At 52.9% G+C, this 8,800-nt stretch overlaps 1 protein-coding gene across 1 annotated transcript in view; it reads right to left on the bottom strand.

Annotated features, from left to right (window-relative positions):
• Grin2d (glutamate ionotropic receptor NMDA type subunit 2D) overlaps positions 1-8,800 on the bottom strand; it is a gene marked incomplete at its 5' end in the record, with an annotated part of 35,205 nt that overhangs the window by 20,418 nt on the left and 5,987 nt on the right. Inside the window, 7 exons of the mRNA XM_005366768.3 lie at positions 1,206-1,366; positions 2,211-2,440; positions 2,580-2,705; positions 5,156-5,309; positions 5,830-5,998; positions 6,217-6,428; positions 6,719-6,833. Coding sequence (XP_005366825.2) covers positions 1,206-1,366; positions 2,211-2,440; positions 2,580-2,705; positions 5,156-5,309; positions 5,830-5,998; positions 6,217-6,428; positions 6,719-6,833 — 1,167 coding nt within the window. The remainder of the gene's footprint in view (positions 1-1,205; positions 1,367-2,210; positions 2,441-2,579; positions 2,706-5,155; positions 5,310-5,829; positions 5,999-6,216; positions 6,429-6,718; positions 6,834-8,800) is intronic.

Raw genomic sequence — 8,800 nt, 5'->3', positions numbered from 1 at the left:
CCCGGTGACCCTGCCGAGGAGCCCACTCTGACACCCGGTGACCCTGCCGAGGGGCCCACTCTGACGCCCGGTGACCCTGCCAGTTTGTGTGTTTGATACTCATTTTTCACCCTAGACCCTCAGTAACTGAGAACAGGAAATGTCCGTCTAATATTAATCCAGCACAAAAAGGCAATAAGAAAAGAACCATGCCGAAAGACTAAATAAATGAGGGGCACTCAACCTAGGAAACGGCAGTGCTGGGGAACAGACCCTGGGTTTGGGGCTCACCAGGCCAGCCCTCTACTACTAAACCACAACCCAGGACCTAAACTAGGTTTGCCATATCAGGGTGCTACACTCTGGGGACTGAATTTAACTGTATCCCTATGATTTACGGAGCTAACATAAAAAAATACAGACCCTTTCCTGTAACCCAGATATTCACTGCAGAGTTCAGAACTGATGATAACGGCACAATAACTATGGCAAAGCCGTCGTGGAGTAATCTGTGTGTGCGGGTGTGGCTCTGCCAAGGCGCCTTCCAGTTGGTTGATAAAGAGCTGAAGGGCCAATAGCTAGGCAGGAGGAGATGGGCAGGCCTTCTGAGAAGAGGAGATGAGTCTAGGTACAGAAGACCCAGAAGGGATGGAGAGGAAGCAGGAGGTACAGATTGGAAGAGAGGTAAAAAGCCCATGAGACAAAACATAGATGAATAGAAATGGGTTAATTTAAGTTATAGGAGCTAGTGGGACAAGCCTAAGCTATAGGCCAAGCTTTCATAATTAATAATAAGTCATGTCATTTTTGTGAGCTGGCAGCTCAAAGAAAAATCTGTCTACAGAGAGCCACCGTGCTCTGGCCACTGTTCTGTGGGGATTAACTATGTTGTTCTGGTCGTTTTAAGACAGGGTCTCAGTATGAAGCCCTGGCTGGCCTGGAACTCACTAAGAACTGCCCCCACTTTAATTCCAAATGGCAGAATTAAAGGCACATGCCACCACTCCTGACCAAACTTCGTTCTTCTACCAAGGAGCTGCCTTTATGATCCTGACTGTATGTACAAGAAACAGATTCAGAGCGTTGTATCAAGTGTCTACCGTTACAAAGCACTGAAGCTCTGAGTCTTCCAGGCCCCCTTAGTGAACTGCCCCAGGCTGACCTCAGACGCGGGGCCCCACCCCTCCCCAAACGCTCGAGGCCCCATTGCCCGAGTCTGCGCTGACCCTGCCTTGAGCTGCGTGAGAGCCTCCTCCACTCGCGGCTGGTTGTAGCGCACCATGTAACTATGCATGTCAGGGTAGTTGCTGCGGATGTTCTTCTCTGTGGACCCGTTGGGCACAGTCCCAAACTTCAGGGGTGGGTATTGCTCCTGGGGCCTCTGGAACTGAAGAGAAGGGGAATTGTTAAGGTAGCCTCTAGGAAACTCCCAAATCCAATGCCCCATTTTGGAGAGCCAGCCCTTAGTTTGCTGGCTGTGTGTGTGTGCACTAATGTGGGCACAGGGGTGTGCTGGCTCAGAGTGCAGATAGAACACACCCCCCTTGCTATATGTAAAGTATGGTATGTAATGTATGGTTTGTTTATTCTGCTATTCTATCTTTATTCCACTGAAAACAATGCTCAATGCAACCTATCCCATCTGCCCCACAACCCGCCAACAGTCTGAGAGGCTGGGTAGCCACTGTAACCTCAGTGTCCCTCACGGCTGCTATCCCTGTGTTCTGTGGCTGGCGCCACACGGCAAGAGCACAAGCCCAGAGGGTGGGCATTCTGAGTGCTTTGATGGATGGTTTTATGCATGTTGAATCTAATTAGTAAAACTCTGGAGTTGACTTGACTGCTGTTCTTATTTGAGACAGGGACTCACTACGTAGCCAGCTTGTCCTTGAACTCATGGTCCTCTGCCTCCACCTCTGGAGGGCAGTGATTACAGGCCTGCATCATTAGCCCGAGATTGCCTCCTGGACGTCCTGATGTTGTGTTATTACATTTCTAGTAACTCCTGGCTGGCGTATCTCCTCAAGCACAGTCTCCCGTGGATTAGCTGCGGCACGAATGGCGTCTTCATTGCAGTGCGAGGAGGCATTGCTGCTCCTGGGACACTGGGGACACCCTCTTCCCCAGGACCACTTAAATATTCATCCTCTTCCAAACCTCCCATCTCTACTGCTCTGGAACCTCTCTGTTGTGGGACAGGTGACGAGCCAGCGGGCCTACCCTGTACGCACCTTTCGGTCACTGAGCCCAGACACGGTGTCCACATACTCCTCCTGGATCATGAAGGCAGCCAGATTGGCTGTGTAGCTGGCGAGGAAGATGACGGCGAAGAAGGCCCACACCAGAACCATGATCTTGCTGGTGGTGCCCCGCGGATTCTCCACCGGCACCGAGTTGTTGAACACCAGGGCCCACAGCAGCCAGATGGATTTCCCAATGGTGAAGGTTGAGCCCCCAGGGCCTGTGGGGGCCAGGACAGGAAGGGACCTCACATTCCTTCCATTCCCCAGGAGAGGAGAAAGGACTGCCGTTTTTAGCTCTACTCCAGGGGCTACTGGGAAATAGAGTTCTGCATAGGGTCAGGTAGGAAGGGGACTCACGTTTGCCCGTGGCCAGGCTGCGGTTGTAGCCCACAGGACTGAGGTACTCAAAGATGAAAACGGTGACGGCAACCACGGTGAGGCACATGACGAACATCATCACCCACACAGCGGGGCTGTAGGGCTCTGGGGACACGGGAGGTGTCAGCCGAGCAGGGGCTTGGGGGACCAGGTGGAGCCCAGTTGTCTCCATCCATCTGTTCCCTTTTCTGGTGCCCACTCCACGGACAGCCTATCAGTACATCCCAAGAGCTACCGGGACCATTTCTGTGGCTCTCACCCCCTAGTCTAGCGGTCTCCTAAATGCTCCCTGAGCCCAGGGTCTGAATCTTCACCTCTTAGCTTCCCCTCAAGGGCTATTCTGTCACCCCAGGCTCTGCATCTGGGCACCCATGACAACCCAGCCCCAGGCCACACTCCTTGCCATCCATCTTTCTTGGTCATAGATGACAAATTTTGCCCCCGCTCCTTGCTCCTGCTCCTCAAGCTCCTAGGGCCTGTCCTCCACACCCCCATGGTCAGCAAGGAACAAGCCTGGTCCCCAAGGGAAAGGATCTTTCTCCTTCTGTCCTCTCTCTCTCTCTCTGAGGAGCCCTGCTTAGATGGCCAGAGCAAAGGGGGAACAGAAGTGACCTGCTAGCCTTGTTCTCTTGCCCATGTCTACTGTCTCCAGAGATGGTGTTTCTACACAATGTGGCTTTCTGACCACCCCAAACCTGCATCCATCCGACCTTGCCGCCATGCTTCTGCACATCTTCATCCTTAGTGTCGAGGGGTCACTGCGGCAGCTCCCACCCCTGCCAGCTTCCTGCACATCTTTATCCTTTGTGTCAGGGTCACTGCGGTAGCCCCCACCCTACCAGCTTCCTGCACATCTTCATCCTTTGTGTCGGGGTCACTGCGGCAGCCCCTACCTCACCAGCTTCCTGCACATCTTTATCCTTTGTGTCAGGGTCACTGGGGCAGCCCCTACCCCTGCCAGCTTCCTGCTCCCACAGGGCTATCATCAACTCACAGCGAGCACATATCCTCATTACCTTCTGAAGTTAAGCCCTTGCCACCAGAAAGAATAAGGCCCAGACTTAGTATTAGAGTCCTAGTCCAGCCAGATACACCTCCCGCTCAGCCTTCTGGCCACCCTTTTACCCGGCTCCTCACCAGCCACACAGGCTAGCCACAGTCTCAGGCAGTCATCACAACCTCCATGCTGGTTGCTGCCTGCCTCCAGTGGTCTTTTTTTTATCAAATCTTTACAAAGGTGAAATTCCTTCTTCAAGAAGGCCTCTCTCTCCTACCCACATCAACCTCTACCCTGTGCCTCTCTCTCTCTCTCTCTCTCTCTCTCTCTCTCTCTCTCTCTCTCTCTCTCTCTCTCTCCATATCAGCCTGATTTCTCATGGTATCTATTATCATGGGAACTGGTGTAGTCTGTATCCCCTAAGGAGGCAGGCAGCTCCTAGGTGGTAAGAATTTTCTGTCTTAGTCACCATGGTCCTCCAGGTCTTAGATTCAATCTCCTGCACTGGAAAAACACTAAACAAACAAATAAACAAACAAACAAAATCCCTCCTCATTTTTGAGCCTGGGTATACCTAGCCTTGGAAGGCCATCTTTAAAAAAGAAAGAAAGAAAGAAAGAAAGAAAGAAAGAAAGAAAGAAAGAAAGAAAGAAATCCTTGAGTTCAGGAGACAGAGATTTAAAAGAGTGGTTGCATGTTCAAGGTCAACCTAAGCTACATAATAAGTCCATATCTCAAAAAACAGAAACAAAAATCTCCCTGGTGGTGGTTGTGCATGCCTTTAATCCCAGCATTTGGGAGGCAGAAATGAGTGAATATCTGTGAGTTTGAGGCCAGCATAGTCTACAGTTCTAGGACAGTCAGAGCTACACAAGAGAAACCCTGTCTCGAAAAAAAATTACTACTGGGCTGGAGAGATGACTTATTGGTCAAGAGCACTGGCTGTTTTTCCAGAGGACCCAGGTTCAATTCCCAGCACCCACATAGAAGCTCACACCTGTCTGTAACTCCAGCTCCAGGGGATGTGGCACCCTAACACAGTCATACATGCAGGGAAAACACCAATGCACATAAAACAAAAATAAATCTTGAAGTAAAATGAAACAAAACCAAAAATCTGGTTGGGTGTGGTGGGGCACACCTTTATTCCCAGTACTCAGAAAGCAGAGGCAGGTGGATCTCTCTGAGTTCTGAGTTCTTGTACAGCCAGAACTAGATAGAGAGACCCTATCTGGAAAAACAAAACAAAAAACCCAAACCAAACCAAAGTAAACAAAAGTCAAACAACTACTGAGTGCAAATCCAGGCTCAGAGCTGTGGCAGGCACTGCAACCAAGGGCTCCTGAGCTCACGCTGGCTGAGCTTCCCGCTGAAATCCCTGCCAGAGAAAAGATTTCTCCCAGTGTATGGATCAGGAGCCTGGAGCTTGGAAGTGAGGGTCCTTCTTGGGAGTCAGACACCAGCGCAGGTAACCCTGGGACAGGACCCAGGGCCCACACTCTTTGAAGCAGTTGTCCTGGCCTTGGCTAAGTGTGAATCCCTGTCCTGGCTGGCTCACCGAGGAAGGCAGAGGGGGACACAGTGCCATTGCTGCGTGCCACCATGACGCTGATGCCTGTCTCTACAAAGGGGACGGAGAAGTCCACGATCTCGGACCGCTCCTCATTGATGGTAAGAGAGCCGATGGCCATGTCCGCACGCTGATAGAACACCTGGGGTGGATCGAGGAGTTGGCAAGGGAAGCAGCTCAGGGGACAGAGGCCAGCGCTGGGCAAAGCCTGACCCTGGGAGACAGTGATGATGTGGGAGACAGGCTAGGAGGTCTGGCTGACGAGTGCGGAGGGGAACAGAGGGGCAGGGGAAGTAAGGGAGAGAGAGCAGAAGCAGGAGCAGGGCTCCTCTACCCACCCACGTCCGCTTCACTTGCTTAAGGCTAGGGATCCAGCCTCCCACCCGCCCCCTTCTTGGAGTTCCACCCTCCAAAAGCCCTTCCCATGAATTCTGTCCTCCCACCCCCACTTCCCAGGAGCGCCACCCTTCTAGCCCTTTCTCCAAGCTCCCTTCTGACGCTCTCAGAACTTGCAGTTCTCTTGCCTGTACCTCTGAAGATGCCCTCAGCCCTCAGCCCACCTCAGGCTGCACCCTTAGCAAGCCCAGCAGTCTCCCTTGGCCACGCCCCCGCTCCCTAGGATCCTCAGATTCCTCGCCCACAGGTTCTGCCCCGCCTCTTACCTCACCAATCATGCCGTTCCAGACTCCATCGATCTTCTTGCCATGCTTGCCATTGGTGACCAGGTAGAGGTCATAGCTGAAGCCAATGGTGTGCGCCAGCCTCTTCAGAATGTCAATGCAGAAGCCCTTGCAGCACCGCTTCTCCGGGCGGGGAGCGTCAGGCGGAGGACTGCGGGGAGCGAGCAAGCTTGGAGAGGTTGGGGACCACTGTTAGGCGCTCCCATGAGGTGAGGGACAAGCAGCAGCTAAAACTATGGCTCGTGCTTTCTTGGGAGACTTAAGCATCCCCCAGGTCACCCAGCCGGAGGGCCGAGGAGCTGGGGCCTGACCCCACGCTGTACCTCTGGGAGGAGAGGAAACTGAACCAGCTGGATGTGGGGCTGTCACCTGTGGGTACGGTTGAGCTGGGTCCGGCAGGGGACTGAGTCTCTAATGCAAGTGCCGCTGATGGGGTCCGCTGGCTCCACAATGACAAAGGGTCTCTCCTCCAGTGTGGCCACGGTGAGGTGCTGTGTGTCATCCACTGGTTGCAGGAAGCGGCCATAGCGGGACCATAGCGGGTACTTGAGGCGGAGGGTCTGTTGTTCCCAGCTGCCCACCTTGGGGGGAAAAAAAAACAAAAACAAAGAAACAAGTCATGCTTCCTGGGGGCATTCCAGGGTTTCCTGGCTTTACTGGACTGTGGGTCCCATCTTCCTCCAGAACCCAGATTCCTCGCTCCTTCCTCCTTCAGACCAGAACCTGGGCCTTCAATTATGATTTTTGATAGGACCTCGGAGTCTAGACCTGTCTCTCCTCCCTCAGATCTGGGGTCCAGTCCCCAGCCTCCTCCCTCAGATCCAGGGATCCAGGTGCCCTCCCACGGATGCCTGGAGTCTGGGCCACTCACCACTTCCCATGTCCTGTCCCTGGTGAGGGAGATGACCACCAGTGAAGGGTTCACCAGAAAGCCGTCTTCATTGAAGGAGTAGTCTCGGTTATCCCAGGTGATGTTCATGAAGTACCTGCCCAGGAGAAAGGGAGGTCCAGTGGGTTCCGAGGGCTGAGCCTCTTCTCTCACCAGCCCTAGCTGCCAGGCCCCAGGACCAGGTCCTACACTCTCAGCTTGGCGCTGACACCTTCAAGTCCTTGCATGCCATGGTTTCACCTTTTCTGAAACTCCCTGTCTGGTGGCTTCCCACCTGGAAACTCTAAACAACACTAAATGCGGTGTCACTTGGAACATGGGGAGCGTTTACTGCCGTCAGGCCTTGGTGAGGGTTGTGCTGTTCCTGTAGAACTTTCATCTTGACCAGCTCCGCAATGCTGCACATACTCAGCTCAAGTGTCCTTCTCCTGGGAGGAAGCTCCTGGGAATCTCTGGGCTCCTGAACATCTTCCCTCTTCAGAGTACAGCAGCTCCCTGGGAATCTCTGGGTTCCTGAACATCTTCCTTGTCCAGAGTACAGCAGCTCCCTGGGAATCTCTAGGTTCCTGAACATCTTTCCTGTCCAAAGTACAGCAGCTCTCCCACCGTCTCTCATCCGCTGCTCCCGCTGTCCTCCAGCTAGGTTACCGTTTGCAAGTCCCCTTCTTCCTCACCCACCTCTCTCCACCCCCTATAGTCCTGGACCCTCTCCTGGGGCTCTGGCCTGGCTTTCCAGTCTGTATCCCACCCAGAGAAGTCTTTCTACAACTAAAGCTGATTCTATGCCAGCCCCCACCCCCAAGACCTGTCTTAAGCCTTACAACTGTGCACACAAGGCAAAACTTTGGTCCCGCCCACCTTCCTGACCTCATCACCCCTCATTTGTTCTGTGCTATGGCGGCTGTGTTTGCCTGTTTTTCCCCCTTGGGTCTTTCTATGTGTTTTGATCATGCTTGGAATGAATGTTTTCCATATCTGGTGAAGCTGCTGAACACCCTTGACTGAAGCAGGCTTGAAAGCCCTGCCCGTCTCCTTTGGGCCATTCTATCCTGGCCACACAGCTGGCTGAAGCCCAGCTGCCCTTGCGGACTTGCTCTTCCCTGTTTCCTACATCTATGTACAGCGATTTTAAAGAAACATATGTGTATGTGTGTGTGCCTGAGTGCACGTATTGCTCCATGCGTGTACAGGGGCCCATGGCGGCCAGAAGAAAGCACTGCATCCCCAGGAACTCTGTGTGTGTGTGTGTGTGGTTGTGAGCTACCCAATATCGGTGCTGGGAACCCAACCTGGGACCTCTGCAAGAGCAGCAAGTTCTCTTAACTGCTAAGCTATCTCTCCAGCTCCTCCTCCATCGTATCAGTTTAACCTCGAAGCTTTACCTGCCTGATATGTTCTAACCCCCTAGACCTTTTATCTCATCTCAGAGGCTGCCACCTGAGGGCAGCTCTCTTTCCGTGCCTGTTCTCTTCTTGGCGCCCTCCTCAGACTGTGAAAGCAGGGGATTGTTTCAGCAGTTCTGTGAGCCAGGGTCTGTCTGTCTGTCCATCTCTCTATATGCTGCTCATACATATGTAGATGTCCATATCTTTGGCTGGCCTGGACCTCACTACCGAGACCACGCCAGTCTTGAGCTCAGGGCTCTGCTGAGTGCTGGGATTAAAGGAGTAAACCACCACACCCAACTTTGGTTCTTTTGTGCCAAAGCGGTGCTTGTCACATAGACTCTCAGTAGGGGTTTCCCAGTGGTCGTTCATCCCTAGGTCTCAGTCTAGAATTCTTTCTTCCAGGAAACCTCCCTGACACTGTAGCTTACCCCACAGCTGCGCGGCCTGCAAACTGATTGTCACTAACCACTTTTCTCTTGGGTGTCTCGCTGGTCTACAGCGAGCCCTGTAGGTTCTAAAGTTATGAGGAAGGAGAAACTATGGATTAAGATCTGAACAGAGGAGGACTGCTGAGAACTCAAGAACAATGGCAATGGGTTTTTGATCCTACTGCACGTACTGGCTTTGGGGGGGCCTAGGCAGTTTGGATGCTCAACTTACTAAACCTGGATGGAGG

This window comes from Microtus ochrogaster, unplaced genomic scaffold, assembly GCF_000317375.1.
Source record: "Microtus ochrogaster isolate Prairie Vole_2 unplaced genomic scaffold, MicOch1.0 UNK14, whole genome shotgun sequence".
NCBI classification, from domain to species: domain Eukaryota; kingdom Metazoa; phylum Chordata; class Mammalia; order Rodentia; family Cricetidae; genus Microtus; species Microtus ochrogaster.
This window is presented reverse-complemented; position numbering and strand designations above follow the sequence as displayed.